Here is a 19,566-nt window from a genome sequence, read left to right on the forward strand (position 1 = left end):
AAAGAAAATGAGTTTTCTCCATTTGTAAATGAATGTAAAATTTGACTGGGGTTATTAACTTTATCCACCTCTTTAAAAAAGAAATAATACTTCACTTTTAATGAATTAACATTTTTTAGAATAATTCCTAATAAAAAAAATAAATCAACTAAAAGTTAATGCTTCCGAACATCACAGTATGCTAGATCTGACAAACAGCAATTTATCCTGAAAAAACTCAAACTAACTTTTGAGTTTTTTCAGAAAACCTATTTTTGTTCAAAAAATTGACAGAATTAGGTCTATTCAATTCAACAATATAAATGAAGCTTAGGTAAAAAAAAAACTGTTATATCCTGAAATGTGTTTCCTTACAAAAATTGTTAATTGATAATTTTGATAGTCATTTAAATTTCGCTTTTCCAAAAAACTAAAAATTTCTTCCTGTTTATGCAGGTGAAAAATACAAAGATTGACACATGGATGTTATTTTATGCAATTTAAGCCAAATAGATTGATCATTTAAAGGAATGTTGTTTTTTATGGAACAAAAATTCAAACTTAGCTGCCAAGCTTTAGTGTATTATACAAAGATTCATGTAAAAAAACCTTTACCACATACATACCATGATGACATGATGCATCATCAACATTTTTAACAACACTAAATATTAGGTAGAATTGTTAAATAAAAAAAAAAAATAATTAAAAATGCCAGGATTGTTTGTTCTATATATCTTGTGTCATCTTTTGTGAAGATCCACCATTTACAGCTGATACAAAGTAAGTTCAAGAGTTTTGTAGGTATAGTTGGCTGATTCACAGTAGTTGATTTTGCTTGCATCAAGGTATGTGTTGGTGTTTGGTGAGCTGATATATTACAAGTATACAGGACAAAGAGGTGAATGAGACAGGTTTCTGCTGCCTCCAGAAAGATACACTCAGCAACTGCATATGTGTGTTTCGCCTAGCACTGTTGCAGCAACAAAATAGTTCCCTCATCCATATCTAAAATACCCCTTTCATCTGAACAAAAACTATGCTTACAGGACAGACTTACTGTACACATTTGACAGTAAAAAATTTGACCCAAATGATAATCTAGATAAGCAGACACAAGTTGACTTTCATTATTTATCTAGTGAATGTCTGCCAGTATCAATCAATACACACATGTAGTGTACATCTGTTAATGTTGAGCAGCTATGTTTTTAACTGCGTGAGGAATGTGCAATGGAAAGAGATATATAACATTTTAGTATAGCATTCAATGGTACGGATAGATGGCTGGAAGAGAACTTAAAAAAATAGGGGCAAGTAGTAGCAACATCTCTAAACCTGGTCCTGAACTTAACTACTTATTTTCCATTGCATTTCCATATCAAGTCAACTCAAATAATTGTAGTCATCTCAATTTCTATTGTATGAACAAAAACATAAAAGAACTTACTCTAGACATGAATTTTCTTTTATTTTAACAATAACAATAAATGTTTAAAAAATTACACATTCTACATTACAACTTACACAAACACATCCGATTAACAATATTTGTATTCTTAATTTAGAGGATTATAATCAAGACCGTTATTGTAAGCAAAATTCTTTGTAAACCTTGTCCCTCTAATCTTCCTATTCGCTATCATCTCTTGTACTTCTGACCTAAAAATAGAATATCAAAAAAAAAAATATTATTTACATTTTAAAAACTGTCAAAAATAATTAAAATCTTTTTTGATGTAGTTTCATGTATCAGTATGTAACTTTTAATCTATATTTATCTTTCTCTTACCTTGCCATTTGTGGTGAAATACAGTTTCAGCAGCTGCAAAATTGTAATGTATAAGGCCAATTAAATGAGGACTCCATTACAGTATATTTGCAATAAAAAAAAAGTGCAATCAAAAAATGTTTTTTAATAGCAGTTAATAAATAATGAAGGCTATGGCAATGAATTTGGTGATTAAAAAAAATTACCTCATAACTTTATTATACATGAAATGAAAATACATCATTTAAAATAACATCTTAATGACGACCATCATTTAATTTGCACATTCCAACAATTTTGTGCATAAATTACCCATCATATTTTGCAGCGTGGCAAAATGAATTCAATTCATTTTGCTAATTCTTCTCAAATCCATTCTTTAAGTCCTGAAGGTTGTGTGTTGGTGTAGTTGGAAAATATTTGATTTCAATTATATCAAATGAAAAAATCACACGCAGACAAATCTGGTGTTCTTGTAGACACAGAATGTCTCCATTCTACAAGATGATTTGATTAGGAAACAATATCTTTATAAGTATGATGAAAGCCCTTGAAGTGTGGCTCCTGTCTTATTGAAATAGCGTCTTTTGATTAATAGGATGACGAGTTCATTAAATTATTTAAGGCAGAAAAATAATAAATAATTAATAATAAATTGATTATTGTGATTAATAATAAATTAATTCCTAATGTTAAAAGAGCACACCAGACTGTCTGTCACCTTGACATGAGGTTGGCTTAAATTTTTCAACCCAGTTTTTATCGCACGGGTAGAAGGCAAACATTACAAGTAATAATGATACTGAAACACTGACATAATCATTGTTTTTGTAATACGCTTTAATACAACAAAGGTACAGTGTACACCACTCCATGATTCCATCATGACTGAATGGTAAAACAAGGGATACAAAATTAGTGATATTTTCATTGTTCCCAATCATCAATAGTAAACTGTATCTGGTGCTGCCAAATTGCCTGACACACCATTATATGCCACACCCATTATGTTCCTGCCAAAGAATAATATTTAGCTCTCTCAATGATTTAATTTTTTGGGGTTTGTTCCTAAGAAAATATTAATTTAGACTGTTAGAAAAAACCAGTATTGATAAGAAAATGCTACCTACTGTAAGAGCAAATATTATTAAAAGAATATAATTAAAAATTAAAAATGCAATGTTGATCCTGACAAATGCAACCAACATAAACAAAGAACAAAATGCTTAGAAAGAGCACAAGTTATCAGAACTCAATAAATTATATGAATAAAAAAAAATAAGTAACTTCTAACTAACCAAGAGTTTTTGCTTATAAGGAAAACAGTAATTGGGATTCATGTTTACAAGTTATTTAAAAATTATAAAAGTAAGAAAGATTTGCTTACTGTGAAATTTAGCTTCTTTGCTGCAGTATAAATTAAATATGACTGAATCCATAAGGACAGCAAATGATAAGGCAACATCAAAGATAATATTCTTATGGACAGTAAAGTGCTGGAACACACAGACCCTTCTGCCAAAGTTTTTGTCGAAAAACTCTTATGAGAAATTTAAAGCCCAAACACAAGAAGCCAGCTAGCCGCTATGGCTCTACTTCAAAAAAATTGTGTTATATGAAAGGAAATAACTTTCTGGTTGATTGGGCTGGGGTTACCTGTCATATGTTTGACCATGAGTGTTTACAACCAGTATTCACATAAGCTGCAATTTTTTTTTCTCAAAAACAACTGAGTCATGCTATTTAATTTAATCGAAAAATTCATTGATATTCAATGTAATCAACAAATTACTGGTTCAGTATTAGGTAGGGTAAAGTTAAAAGTATGTAAATTTTAATAGAAAGACTAGATATATTTTTAGCAACTATTACATCAGCAGGAGGACATTTTTTTAGATGTGTATCTAATCTACGAAGTGATACTTTCATGTTATGCATCCAACACTAATTAATTATGTAGCACATTCTCGTAAGTTGAATAAAAAAATATTTTGTGTTAAATATCAAAATGGTTACTTGATAAAGCTGCAAATATTTCTTCAAAGCAGTTGCTTAATGTGTTCATTGCATAGGTTAGCTTGGCAAATCCAAGCAGGCTGAACACGTCTAATATCATTATTATTCCTAGTAGCTACAACTTCCATTATATGATGTCTTAATTCTTCTTGTGTGCCAATATGAGCATAATAGAGTGACTTCATCCAACTCCAAAGGAAAAAGTCCGTTGGCTTGAGAACAGAAGATCATGTTTTACAGGTCTGTTTTGACCAATCCATTGCTTACTAAACGCGTTGCATTTAGATGATTCATCACATCACAACAGTAGTGAGCAGGTACACCATTATACTAACTGCAAGTGGACAATAATCTTCCAAGAGTTGAATCAGACTTGTTTTAAAGAAATCCAAGTATTGCTCCCCATTGTGCCTTGACAGTAAAAAAAGGGCATGAGATTATCACTAAGAAAACCAAACATTAAATGAAAAAGTGCATTAGAAATGATTTGCAGCAGCCTCATGGGGATTTTCTTCTGCCCAAGTGTGAGTGTTTCAATAAAACAGTATTCATCAGTAATTAGATTACTTAGGAAATCGGGATGATGTTCACATTTTCTAATTAACCATACACAGAATTTCATCTGTTTACCAAAATCAGGTGATAACTCTAGTACACATGTTGTATACAATGGGTATAATTGTAGATCCCATAACATTCACCACACATTTGATTGCGAAACATGAAAGCGATATGACAACCTTCTGATGCTTGACACGGGAGATACTTATACTGCATTCAATATTGTTTCTTCAGCATTGGTATTTCTCACAAAACGTTCACGACCAGCATCAAATTTTTGTAGTTAATGTTTACTTTGATATTTACTTTATCATAAATTAACAAGTCCATCAACTCTCCAAATGAAAACAAATTTGTGGTATCACCCATTGTGAATGACTGACCGAACAATAGCAGCACAAAGACCACTCAAATGATTATTCAAATGCTAGACACTAAACTTAATTGTTGATTAGCTGTTACTGCCAACCTATGAAAAAATAAAAATGTTTAATGCATGTTAGATGTCTTTCTAATTTATATTTACAAATTTTTAGAATTTTCATTAAAATCGTTCTCTAAAATCATATCACTTTTCCAATCCAGTTTGTGTTTTTTTCTAATTAAAGTTGAACTTCTCAAATTTTTTGTTTAATTTTAATGGGCATTATTTAAATCAATTTTCTCAGAATTAAATTTTCATTACATGCTTCACTCTTTCACACTTTGCTCCATCTTTATTCCTTACATTTATCTCAGAAAAAATAGAGTGGCTTTAATATTGGTAATAATAGTAAGACTGACTATCTTTGGCACTAAATTATTTAAGTTTAACAAACCTATTTTTTATAAATTATTTTAATTTTCATTTCATTAGTTCAATTTTTATGCACAGCTCAATTTGTTAAATCTTGTACAAGACGGGCAAGATTTACTGTTCGCAGAATCATCAGTAAATTGTATTCAATCTCGTATTCTAAGTATATATATCTTTTACTAATATACATGTCTCAAAATATTTTGTATGCTGAATCTCACAACAAAAAGAAAAAACTAAAAGAAAGTTCTTTAATGAACACAAACTGAGGAAGGCAGACTATCTGAAACATTGAATGCGCCTAATGAAATGGAAAGGATAGAAACAAGAAGCAAGTATTGATCCCAATGGCAACCAGCTATAATTTACAGGCAAATAAAGCATTCTTTACAAAAAGATCACTTTTTCCCATAATTTACTCCTTAGAAATCACTTTGCATGCTATTAAACCTAAAATGAACTACACTACATATATAAATTACAATAAGAAATAACTTAGTAGCCTTTACAATAATTAATATACCTGTATGGTGCAGGTTTCATTTCTTCTTCAAATGTACATTCTTGTTTTGGGTAGTTGGGTTTTTCAAATATTTGGGATCTAATAACATCAACATCTCTAATAAAAGCTTGATGAAGAGCAGCAATATGATTAGGTGGATAGTGAAACTCCATTATGAAATAACTGAAAAGTAAAATGCAAGCAATCTTCATTTTTTAAATATTTTTCATATTTTTGAAAACTAAAAATTTTACTTACCACAATTTTTCCCCCAGCAGCATGTAAGGTAGCTGACTGCATTAATCATTATAGACTATTCTTTAACATTCTAAAAACGCATTAACACAATAAAAAAATATATTTAGGTTCAACTGTAACTACAAAAGAAAAGAAGAAATCAATGTAAAGTTTTCTTGACACATATTTTTTAGGAGCTGTAAAGGAATCTCTCGCAAAAATGGACTTAAAAAATAGATACTACAAGTTGAAGTAATGATGTAAAAATATATCCGTAAATATTTCATTATCAAGTGACAGCTGGTGAAAAATGTTTCCTGATTTCTGCTCCAAAGGTAAAATTCTGCTGTGTGAAAATTCTTAAGACAAAAGTTATAGGGTTTATGATACATCAAAATATTGAACTGAATGGTTCAACAACTGTTGATACCAATAAGTGTGTAAGTATGATAGCAATTATTTTTATGATTATATCAATTGCATTGTTATATATGATATTCAGACAAATGAACTTACCACTTAAAGCATCTTCTATTAATAAAGGTAATTAATTATTCAAGATATTAATGAATATAAAAACCTTAAGAATTTACACAATACCTTATCTGAAAAAATTTTTTAAATCAGTCCCAGAATTCTCTTTTCAGTAGTTTCCAAGAAAATTAATGTAAAACCCAAAATATTAGTTGAAAAACACTTTTTTTAGATGAGGCATAAATTAAGTTCATTCAAATGCCATCAACCAAATAAATCCTTACAAAAAATTTTGTAGAGAATTAAACTCAGAGAAAAATATGTAAATAAATCAACCACAATCAAATACAAATTTAAGAGATTTAACTTTTTATTTAAAAGGAAACATTAAACATGGAAAAAATATTATTCTAAAACAAACAAAAAAATAACAATAATTAATATAAATATTAAAGATAATTAAAAGTGATTGTACCAAAATGTTATAATTAAGATGGAAAACATAACTTAATGAATCAATTAAGATTCTTATCAGTTAAATGTTAGTAATCCTGACTTTTGCTTAGATTAGAAACTAAAAAATGTAGCATTTTCTTCCATATTTTAGCAAATTTTGTTTTAAATAGAAGTTCAGTTTCTTTAAATTTGCAACTGCTTTCAATTATCTTTATGACAACAGTATCAGCAGTTGATTAATTTTCAGAAAGATATTAAGAATAAGTTTTATACTGCTGACGACCTTATAAAAAAATTCAACTGACATCCCACCTGACTTGAGTTTAGAACTCTCACATGTGCAATGAAACATGACAAACATTTATTACAAACATTAATGTTTTGTTAAACATTATGTTAATGAACACTTTATTAGATGCTAAGAACTTGTTCATCATAGTTTAGGTCAAAAAAAATCCCTGATTAGTTAGAGAATTCAGCACTTTTCAATTTTGAAAATTTTAAAAGATCACTGATTTTAATATTTGATACACTCAATGTTTTTATTGAATTTTTTTATGGTTTGCAGTGGGGGATAATTTCTGAATTTATCTGTTATTCTAATGTTCAGATGTTGATTAGAGTGATCAATTACAGACTCTGTTCTGAATATAACTTTATAAGAGGTACTAAATATAGTTTTAAATTGTGAAGTGCATTACATTTTAAAGGACGATCACATGATGGGGATGCAGTAGAAGCTCACACTTGTGTTATATTGAGTCATCCCAGAAATAACAGAATGAATTTCACAGACAACTGGGTATCTAGAGTACATGTCATAAATACATGTGGACTACAGCTATGGAAATTGCTAACAGCTATGGAAATTGCTAGCAGTTAAAATGTCAGGACAAGAACAAATTGAAAGTAGCTTAGAAATGAAAGACCTTTTGAAGCACCTAAGAAAAAGAAACAGGGAATCTTCAAAAAATAATTTTATTCATACTGTGTAAAAAACCCAAATGAAGTTTGTAAAATAAACTACTCTACTGAATAAATCCACAGTGATATACCATTCCAGCAGTAATTTCTAGAGGATAAAAATAATCCAACTCAAAATTCCAGTGACATAAATCCACAACGTTACTTCATACATGAAGTAACAATCAAGCTGACCAACTTTTAAACAATGCCACTCCTTGATCTACACTGATTCCAGACAAAGGAACCACCCCAAGCTGTACCATCATAAAAGATCAATTCAGGTGAACCTGTGTCAGTACAAATGGAAACACTTTCAAAAAAATGTCATTATGAAAGTGTGAGAAAAGGTGAAAAAGCAAAATGGTAAGAAAGGAAAGACTTCTATTGGGCCAGGAAAATTTTCCAGAGTTCTTCCTAAATAAAATAAAAAGAAACAACACAGAATATTGAAAAAGAAGCAAGCTACAGAAGCTAATGAAAGAAAATAAAATATTAAAAACAGAAGACAGACCAACTGCAATTGGGTAGAACAAAAAAAGAATACAATTCTCTTAGGAAGTGTTCAGACTTCATTGTTGAAATTTCTAAATCTACTAAAAGTGGAATGAACAATCCAATAAGGGAACACGAAACTGAAAAATCATAATGAACTTGCTGAAAAGTGTAAATGAACAAGTACTTTTATGTAAAAGTGAATGTTTCCCCCTGAAAAATCAATCATTTACTGAACCTAAATACAATATTTCATTTACGCAAAAGTGTGGGCGATTAAAAAAGTGGACAGACAGGACTGATGTAAATATATGACTATGATTCAAACTCTGTAGTTTCTCATAAATAAATAATCCTAAGTAAAATTCTCTGTTTATTAAATTGAATTTTTTTAATATTCATATGGTGCTACTTTAATTAGAAGTTCTATCATCATAGGGTCTACCGCTACAGTATGTATTACTATGCAAAGTGTAATCTTGGCATATATTGTTGTTTTCACTGCGCTCAATATAAATATACAAAAAAGTGTTGGTCTACTGTAATTCACCAATGAAAATAAGAGTTAAGTGCTTCCATTTGATGCATAGAATGACTATGTACAAATAAAAAATGTAATTTGTTACACAGATGTCAACTTGAAATCTCTTTCTTCTTACAGATGTAATACAAATTAATCAAAACATTTCCTTATAATTTTGAACTGTACTCACCATGCTTCCCGATATGGTACTGAACTCTTACTAATTTTATATGGCATAGGTTTCTGTCCAATATTATCAATTCTCCTAATGATGCCACCTTTGTCAAATATATTCCCAGCTACTCTTTTTAATGCAGATGCAAGTTCAATCTAAAAAAAAATAAATATAAATATTAAATTAGAATTAATGAAAAAAGTTTAAATTAACTGCAAGAGAATTGAAATCAAGGTAATTCTCACTGGAACTATTTTTTACAGAAAATACATATTTCACAAAATGGTAATTGAAGTGAATTGTACTTCACTTAATTTGAAGTACAATTTAATAATAAAAGTTACCTTTAATTATATTATATTGTCTACTTATTAACTGATTTGTAGGTTTTAACAAACAGTATATAATGAGTACCAGAATTTGATCATATTATTAATACGTAATTTTGAGAATTTGGAGTAACAATCAAAATTCTGATATTAATAGATCAATGCCTACTATAATTAAGTTTATGAATCTTTCCTACAAAAAATTAAATCAATAAAACTATATTTCACTTAATGTAAACAATTCTTGATTATATTCATCAATTTTGAATAATCGTAAGTCTAAAAAATAATAATATAATAAAACTGTAATAAAATTCACGCCCTAATAAAATTAAACCTATTACTTAAGTTTAAATCCATAACTTGTAGGCTAGGTCAATCTTATTAAGTTCCCAACAAAAAAGCAAAAATTAATTACAATCATAGCAAATGAATCGAACTTAATATACAACAATGTAATAAATTTAACTTAATATAATAAAATCAACTTAACATAGAAATAATGTTTAGTAAAATTCTGATGCATTATAACCTTACTCTAGCTTAATGTTAATAAAATAAATTTTACCTTAGGCATTACACGCATCAACAAGGTTACATCGTAAATAGTAAACATATTGCTGAAGAACACTTATACTATAACGTGACGAAAAATTGTTCTCTAAAATTCTCTAGTTACAACCATACGAATATCATAACATAACCAAACACAATTTATCTTAGAGAAAAACGAGCAATGAGTTTTCATCATTCATGATCTATCATTCTATGATGAATCAGTCTTTGTTTAGTGCAATGAAACGCGCACTCCAACGGTATTACATCCGTGAATGATTGGAAACTAAAGTTCACACGTTTAATGTGAAAAGTAGAATGCCTTGAAATTTACCTCAAAAAAAACTTTAATATGCTTACGTACATTTTAATACTCCACGTAGCTAAGTATCTATCCCTTTTTTATATTCAGTAGCAGCCGATCTTCTAAGTATATCTAAGAGCTATTCTAAGAATATCAGAGAGCGTTAACCAATCAGTATCAATAAAGCCACTTGCCCTAACTGACTGACTCATAGATTCAACGCCCAGCAAAAACTACTGAAGATAAATTGTATACATGTTCTTCTTACGGTGTAAGTACACACTGAAAAGGGATTTTTTTTTCATTTTGAGTTTAAAGGGTTAAAATGAAGTAAAAATATAATTTTTTTTTCTCGGTAAGAAATGAAGATATCAACTTGATTTTTGGTGTGTGTAATCTTCATGTATGTGAATATCTAAAACTAATTTCTAGATATTTCGAAATTCTACCTTGAAAGGGGTGAAGAAAAGTAAAAAAATTTGAACATGGTTGAAAATTTTCCCCATTTCCGATTTTTCTAAACGAGATATTCACTAGACTGCAAATATATAATAACTATTTTGGATTTTTTTAAATTTTGATTTTTTAATGGCGCGGCGGCTCAATCAACGCAGCCACCGTTAATCTACGTACAACTCGACTGGTTGTGTCTGCCTGCGGTTACTTGACTAAAAACCTTAAAATAAAAGTAATAAAAGCAAAAAAAGAGAAACTACGTGCAGTCACTTCCTAATGGTGTTTGTCGAATAAGAAGCGCGTAAAGAGATATACGGATTTTTGGTTTAATCCTATTAACTGTAGTCTTGGCGAGCATAAAAATGTCGCGATGGGAATAGGTGTAGCACTTTGCGCGCGTAAAATTGTCGGTTATAATAAAATGCAAGGTTAGGTCATATTCTTACATTTTTCTTCAGTCATACGCCAAAACTCGTACCGTTAACATCATGTTGCTCCGTTGACACCCCCACGCAAACGTGCACGCAAGTATCGCTTCCTGGTGCACAGGTCAAGACGAAAAACTCGACTTCACAAGCGACGACGACAAGGAACATCCTCGAGGTACTACAATATTTTATTTACACACACACACAAAATAGCTATGCACAACTTCCGTGTTTCAATGTTTTCTATAGTTTTATTAATAATAATAATATATTTTATTCACGCATAAGATTACACCATCGGTGATTGTAGTCTTTCTATACTTTAATGTAATTATTTTCACACACATAAATATAACCGTTCATTTAAATTAATATTTTTTAATATAATACTTTATTTAAACTGTATATGCTTGGCGTTCTCTAGCGGTTGTGGTTGGTATTAACTAAACTAATATAATTTCATAACTCATGTAGACCAAATTTCGCGTGATCGATCCTTTTTTTGTTTAACCTCCGGTTAACAAAAGGGGAGGTTAAACAAAATTTAAAAAATTAATTTTTTTACAATTTTTTTTTTTTTACTCCGGATCCACCTTTAGGCATTCCTCAGAGGATGAAGATGAATGATTTGTAGCGTGTGTGAAAATCCCGATCGGGCATGGCATTTTCACACACGCTACAAATCATTCATCTTCATCCTCTGAAGAATGCCTAAAAGTGGATCCGGAGGTAAAAAAAAAAAGTGTAAATAAATTAATTTTTTAGACTTCAAATATAATTTATTTACTTCCCGCGCTCCCTGTGATGTCACAACCTAGCAGTCGATTACAACAGCTTTTGTGCAACCAACATCTGAAATATTCGAATTAAATAAAATAATAAATAATTAATATTTAAAGTGTAAAAATATCTATACTACTTTTTTTATACTATTTTTTTTCTTTTTAACCTCCGGGACCACCGTTAGGTATTGCATCAGAGGATGAGGTGAATGACGAGTAGCGTGTGAAAATGCCATGCCTGACTGGGATTCGAACCCGGGACCTCCAGATGAAAGGCCGAGACGCTACCACTCGACCTACAAAAATATCTAGCTTGGACATACCCTATGGAAATAGGTAATTGCCAAGATGGCGCTGTGTCATGTGACCTAAATCCTGCAAAGAGATTGGCTATTGACGCAGTATGTTCACTTAGGTATTACTCATATAGCGCGAGCAAAGCCGTGGTCAGTTAGTCTTACTAACTTATAATTTGGTTCACGAAAGTGTATAGTAAAATCAAACATAACAGTATATGATTCTAATTTAATTTTGCGGAATTCATCCGAGAAAAAACATTTTTCTTTATTTTTAACATAAAAAATTAACTAAAAATAACTTGTAATACAAAAATTAGAATATTGTGATAAAATAATATATTTATCTAAAAAATAAATTTTTAAGAAAGTGCGCTACCGCTATATTACATGTCATAAAATAAAACAAAAAAAAAATATTTGTTTCCTCAATGTATTTTTTCAATATCCGATAAGCTGCTGTCCGTGGAACTACTGTAATCGTATCTCAAATTTATCACAATATCTTCAATAATATTTTCCCCACAAACTGTCCGTTTCACATGCTTTTTTTTAATTACATGCTGAATACAATTTTTTCAAGCATTTCTATGTACTCTGTTAACATCTATCAATATATTTTCTACATCACTTAAACTTAAAAATGTTATTACTCCCAATGTAACCTTAGACTTGTACCCATATCAATTCTATCGGGTTAAATTGCAGTGGTTTGGAGGAAGACGTAACATGATACAATATTTTTATTTTGCTATTTTATCTGTTTTATAATGTATATAATTTTAACTGATATTACAAATCTTATAGTTCTACTTATAACATGTTTTCGGTGTACGCGATTTTAACCAATCGGCAATTTTCGGGTAGAAGCGTTGGAAATACAGGTGTCCCATATAAAACGCAACCCAACCTTAAATTGGTAGGTATTGAAATAATAAAAAGGCATATATAAATGTAAATGTAATTTTTATTATTACAATCCACATTACCTTACATTTAGAGTAAATGTTGGAAGTGGCCGCCATCTTCTTGAATACAAGCTTCAATTCTTTTTACAGCGTTTCTTGCAACTTTTTTCAAAGTTTGTGGCTGGATATTTAATACAGCTTGTTCAATATTGACTTTCAAGTGTTCGTGGTTTGTTGCTGTAGGCTTTTTCTTTGAGGTAACCCCGTAGAAAAAAATCCGCCGCAGTCAAATCTGGAGATCTTGGTGGCCACAAGCCTCGACCGATAACACGATTACCAAAGAATTCCTCAACGAAATCAGAAGTTGAACCTGCGTAGTGCGATGTCGCACCGTCATGTTGTAGCCAGTAGTGTCTGTCTTCCTCTTCCAAGAGTGCGATGAACTGAAATAAAATATCCTGATATCGTTCTGCATTAATGGTGTACTCGAAAAAAATAGGACAGATTATTTTCTTCCGCGATATCGCACACCACACGCCCGACTTCTGCGGGTGTAATTGTTTTTCGTGATAAACGTGAGAATTTTCAGCACTCCAAATTCTACTGTTTTGGCTGTTTACGTAGCCATCCAAATGAAACCGTGCTTCATCTGTGAAAAATAACGAATCCATAACAATAATTCCCTCACGCAGAAATCGTTGACAATATTGTAGCCGTTTTTCTTTGTCGGGCTCAAGAAGTCGATGAACCGTTTGAATGCGATAAGGTCGTAATTGTAATCGTTTGGTCGCGCGATGAACAGTTGATTTAGACAAATTAATTTCAGCAGACAAACGTCTGATCGATTTATTTGGCGAGGCGAATAATCGGTCTTTGATTTCAATGACTGTATCTGTATTCAACACTGACGCAGATCTTTTGTGTTCCTTGTTATTAACAGAACCGGTCTCTTTAAATTTTGCCACTAACCTTAATACTGATGTTTTGTTAGGAGCTGGTTTATCTGGGTACTTATGGCGAAACAAATCTTGCAATGCAACCCCTGATTTCGTACTGCAGTACGACTCGACAATGAAAACACGTTCATCTAGCGAAAACACCATCTTGTCTCTAGCAATTCACTGAACATTATGATTGCATTGTTGTTACTATCGGTAGTGTTCCACTGCGTCGCCGCGATGTTCAGATGTTGGACGAGTCCATTTCAGTAACGAGTAGGGGAGTAAGCTTGACTTTTGAAATTTCATGGATGAGTGATTGATGGGTTGCGTTTTATATGGGACACCCTGTATTTTCAGGTATTTACGACGCATTTCGTTACTTTGACGGATCCTTCAGCAACAATTTCGATAATTTTTTTTAACCACTGTATAAAATTGTCACCATTCATTTCATCATGATACTCTTTTGGGAATATCTGTATTCAAATACCCATAAACCACCATCTATTAAAAGTTTATCTTTTTCAGCCGGGGTTTTCACCCCACTTGACAACCTTTCATAAAAGTGTCTTTTGCGTTTATTTCTTCAACCAGCCATATCTGATACCCTGTATGTTTCATATTAACCTAAGTTTCATCTAGATAATAAATTGTCTTTACTCCACGAAATCGCTTAATTTCTCTTAAATATCACCCACGCCATGAAATAATATCCTCGTGTTCAATTAAAAAAAACAATTACATTTTTCTACACATGAAACAAAAACTCATATTTTTAAACATGATGATGTATTTCTAGAAAAATTCGGCGATTCAGAATCGGTATTCACTGCATTTAATAATTTGTTTAAGTTAGGAAGCACATTATTGAAATTAAACCAATGAACATTTTTTTCTGATAGCAGTTTTAGTGAAATCTTGTAACTTTTCAATGGTTTTCACACGCTTTCGAGTGTTTTTAGGGCCAACATGTTTACCATCAATTTTGTACTTATTATATTAAAAATTGTTCTTTCGCTAACGTCTGTCGCACTATTTGCATTTCGAGCAATGTCTCCGATTGCAATTTCGGGGTTATGTTGTTTTAAGGTTATATAAACGTTACCGATTATATTTTTTTTGGAACTGCTACATTGTTTTCCCGGTTAATGTTTCACAAGAGAAACAATCATTGTTAAAAAACAATTTGCATAAAAACCCAGAGTAAATTAAAATTAATGAAAATAACACTGAATAAAGCTGTTATAAAAATGAACTATAAAACTCTGTGATACCGTATGTAGAAACACAATAACACCGACTGAAATACTTTCTTTCACTGAACTGAATGATGATAGGAAACATCACAAATAATTTTATCATTATTAAACATCAACTGAAATATATTCTTTCAGTGAACTGAATAATAATGTGAAACATTACAAATGATGTTATCGTTGTTAAACATCTATAACAAACACAACAAAATTTTTGTTCATCAATGGCAAGCCATGGCACCAGACAAGTGACAGCTTACAGTACATTATTAAACGCACAAAACAATAATTGTACTCATGCTTGCACAAGAGAATGACAGAATGATTCAGCCTACATTACTGAGATATAACTCATACATGTTGAATTCATATTTCTATCTGTTGCACTGTTTCATGACACAAGGATTAGCTCTGCTACATGCAAACTATGGAGCATATGTAGTTTCATGGAAAACTGAGCTCATCAGTTTACTGCACAATAAACTTTTTAAAAGCTCATATCTGTATGGGATGTTCAATTTCTTTAACACGTGCACAAACTTCACACTTTAGTTTCTTTATCACCTACAGTACAGTTCATACATGGCATTCGGGTTCTGAATTTGTCAACAACATTCATAGGAATCACCGATAAATTATAGTTTTTGGTCCACACACTCTCTCTTACATCATCTACCCAAAAAGTCAAGATTTTAGAAAATTTTCTCCTTTAGATCTTATACAATGTATAGATTACAATAAAATTAAAAACAAAGAATTATTTTTTGCAAAAAAAATTATTTCTAATTTTTTATTGAGTATTATTAGAAAAATATTTCATATATAATCATGTAAATCTAAAAAAAATTCTTTATATTAGTTTTTCTACTATTTATTAAAATTAATAATATAACAGCAAATAATGGGTTTTTTAATTAGAATAAAATGTGAAAATAATGGACGGACTACCTGCAAGTAAATTACAATCACTTTTCAAAATTTAATAAAAACTGTTTTTTTTTTATTAACAATAGTTCTACACTTAATAATAATATAAACATATCTTTAAACCTTTAAAATAGTTATGTCTCTCAAAGTATTTAGAAAGATTAAAACTGGATGTTACTATATGTTCCATCCTTTGAAACATACAGATGTTAACTATTGTCATCATTCCTAAAAATGCAAAGATTTGTTAGTAGCTCTAAGTGGATTTAAAATTTGGATAGCCTCACTTTGCTTTTAAAGTTTTTTCAACTATTTTTGTACCTCAATACTGTTTAACATGGTAGGTAAGTGAAGGGGAATATAAGTATGTGAACATATAAACCTTTTCTTCAACTGCTGGTTTGTCTTCTTACCACCAACAGACCCGTATCAGTCATTAGATTCAAAATCTGTACATGATTATTCCATATGTAGTGCGATGTCCCACCGTCATCTTGTAGCCAGCAGTGTCTGTCTTCCTCTTCTAAGAGTGCGATGAACTGAAATAAAATATCCTGATATCGTTCTGCATTAATGGTGTACTCGAAAAAAAATTTTAGTCTTGAAATAAATGAAGGCAAGGCCCAAAAAATCCAAACACCATAATTTCACATCTATTCCTTCTCTGGCACTATGGAGTTATAATTTTCTTGAGTAATTTCCCTTTATTTAAAAATCATGTCATCCAGACAACTTTCTACCAGAATAATAATTGTCTAACTTATTTTATACATTGACAATAAAGAAGATTCTAATAGCAATTTAGGCACTTCCAATGTCATTTTATTCTTGGTTCTGGTAGATTTCTCTTAATTTCAGAAAAAAAAGTTTTTCTTCTTTACATAAGACTCCAATAACTCTACCATATTATTTGGAAATTAATAATATTTCAGCTTTTCCACTAATTCTTCATATTCTACAGACACCAAACTGCTGTTCAGATTCAAGGAACTACACATCTCATATTGCTTAACATTTTTTCACTTATCTCAATATCTCTACCATTAAAGATTATTTTAGTAAGAAACAGGATAAGTAAAAACAAGAAAGTCTTCACAAAAATGTAAAAAAATTTATTATATTCTGGATAAACTTTGATTAAGTGAACAATTGTATTCCTTATTCAAAAACCACTAATTTACTCCAAAAACTTAAAATTCATGCTACCAGTGGAATTAAAAAAAAGGATTATTAAAAATTTGATGTTTGATGACCTTCTCTTGAGCAGACTGATTGAGGGACATTTCATTCTGATTTTACCCAAAAGAATGCCATCATATTCTAAAAATAAAAAAGAAATTAAAAACAGATTTCTTCAGAAGTGCTGCCAATTTTCTACACCTTTCAGCCAGGGGCATATCCAGCTCAAAATGCAAGAGGGAACAGCTTTCTGAATTTAACTACTGTCATGGTGGAAGGGTAGTCGATGAGGGAGGTGCTGTGCAATTATGCACAATAACAAAAGAAAGAATAAAACATATTTTTAAAAGAAAGCTAATTTTCTAACAGTAGTTTGAAAGGATTAGATGCAAATTGTCTACATACAGCATCAACTAATTGCTCCTTTTTAGCAAAAACCCATTGTCAGTTAATGCTTAACACAGCTAACCATTTACCCTGTTTTCACCAATGGTGCTTCTTAACCATGTTTTAATTGGACAAAGGGAGGTAAACAAATGCTCATAGTACTTGTGCAGGGGTGTGAATGCAATATCAGCAAAACTTTTCTAATAGTCAAACACAACATGTTTTTCCAGTCATTCTTCTTGTGAACAGTCTTCCACTGTGCTCATTGGTACTGCCATCATCTCCTTAGAAGACTCCTTTCTTGGACTCTGGTTCGCAAAGTACCTTAATTACCAAACATTGTCTTTCCCATCTCGCTCTTCCTTTGGAAAATTCTCAAATACGCCTTTCCGGTATTTCCTCTACCCATGCTTCTGTCCTTGGTACTGCCAATATATAAATTCACTCCATACCTCAAAAAGACCTTTCAATCAAAAGCCCTTGTTCTTCCTAATATTTCTGGTAACTAATATTTCAAAATGGAACAAATCCCAACCCAACATTGCTGTTGGTGATCTCGTCATGCTGAAATCTTCTAATACTCTTCCTCTTCGTTGGCCCATTGGTGTCATCGCTGAAACATTTCCTGGTAAGGATGGTATTTGCCGTGTTGTTCGTATCAAACTTTCTTCTGGTTTTGTCACTCGTCCTGTGAATAAGATTCATCCTCTGGTCTTCTCTTCTTGATTTTGCTCGCTAGGCCCCCCCCCCCCAGTATGTTTACGCCATTGCGTAAATTTGCGTTATTTCCTATGAATTCAAAGCTAGGGTTGGGTCTTATTGTTTGTTCCAGGCTTGGTAAATTTATTACTATGTTTCGTATTGGGCTTGTCATATTTGTATCTGTTTGATTATATTTGTTTGAGACTTGGCGTCAGTCAGACGGGCGATTTCTGTCATCTTGTAGTGTCAGTGTATTCATATCTCGTATTATTTATTGCTGCCCTCATATACTCCCTTTTTGTTTCGTTCCCATACTAATACATGCACACATCTCTTGTTTTTTACACACACTCTCTTCTGTCCACTGCCGAGGTTTGGTTTCCCCCTCTTTTCATTCACGCCATTTTTTCGGCAGAGTACATCAGACATTTACCATGTACAGTCGACTGATACTTTTCTCTCTCAAACTTTGTGATAATATTTTCATCGCATTCATACTCTCATAAACGTTGTGGTATTTCTCTGTCGAAATATTTTCTAGTTCTACTCGTCAGTGTCTCGTAACTTCACCGATCTCTATGTTTTGTTTTGCCTCGTTTCTTTCTTAAGTTATTCTTCAAATTCACTATATTACGTCTTTGTGGAAAGTGTTTCAATCACTACAAACTGCCGATTCTATCAACGCCGAATCTTCTCGAGCTGCTGATTACATTTTCATCGATGCAGAATCTCTCCAAACTCGTTGCTACATATTTTTGAGACGCCACTCCTGCTCAACCTCTAAACCACGTCTCGCCACTGTATTCCTGATACACCACTGCAGACTATGCCCAGGATTACTGTATGTATTCATTTACCTTCATCTCTTGCTAATATTTGTGTGCTACAGGCAAGTTCAATTTTCATTATTTAGTACGTTAATCAGTTGTTATTTTATCAGTAAAATTTGTGGAACATTCAGTTAATCGAACATTATGCATTTCAATTTCAAGTTTGGTTTAAAAAACCACTTATTCACTTAGGTGCAGTCACGACAGGTGGCTTATATAAGGTTATGTCATTGTTCAGGTGCAACCTATTTTACGTGCTTAATTATTACAATTTGTTGTTATTATATGATAGATTAACCAATTAATCAATCTATTAAATGATAGATTAACTCTATCAT

At 31.3% G+C, this 19,566-nt stretch overlaps 1 protein-coding gene across 1 annotated transcript; it reads right to left on the reverse strand.

Annotated features, from left to right (window-relative positions):
* Positions 1-1,425: 1,425 nt before the first annotated feature.
* mRpS6 (mitochondrial ribosomal protein S6) lies at positions 1,426-10,039 on the reverse strand. Its single transcript, XM_075370437.1, has 4 exons — positions 9,846-10,039; positions 8,964-9,103; positions 5,647-5,808; positions 1,426-1,641 (listed from the first exon to the last, which is right to left on the reverse strand). The coding sequence occupies exons 1-4, from the start codon at positions 9,891-9,893 to the stop codon at positions 1,539-1,541; spliced, it is 453 nt and encodes a 150-aa protein (XP_075226552.1). The 5' UTR covers positions 9,894-10,039; the 3' UTR covers positions 1,426-1,538.
* Between the last annotated feature and the right edge of the window lie 9,527 nt (positions 10,040-19,566).

The sequence above is a fragment of the Lycorma delicatula genome, chromosome 7 (genome assembly GCF_047948215.1).
Source record: "Lycorma delicatula isolate Av1 chromosome 7, ASM4794821v1, whole genome shotgun sequence".
NCBI classification, from domain to species: domain Eukaryota; kingdom Metazoa; phylum Arthropoda; class Insecta; order Hemiptera; family Fulgoridae; genus Lycorma; species Lycorma delicatula.

Coding starts and splice junctions, on each gene's coding strand:
- mRpS6 (XM_075370437.1), bottom strand. CDS start 9,893: ATGTTTACTATTTACGATGTAACCTTGTTGATGCGTGTAATGCCTAAG. Junction 5,809..8,963: donor GTACCATATCGGGAAGCATG/GTGAGTACAGTT, acceptor TTTACTTTTCAG/TTATTTCATAATGGAGTTTC. Junction 1,642..5,646: donor ATGAAACCTGCACCATACAG/GTATATTAATTA, acceptor TTCTATTTTTAG/GTCAGAAGTACAAGAGATGA.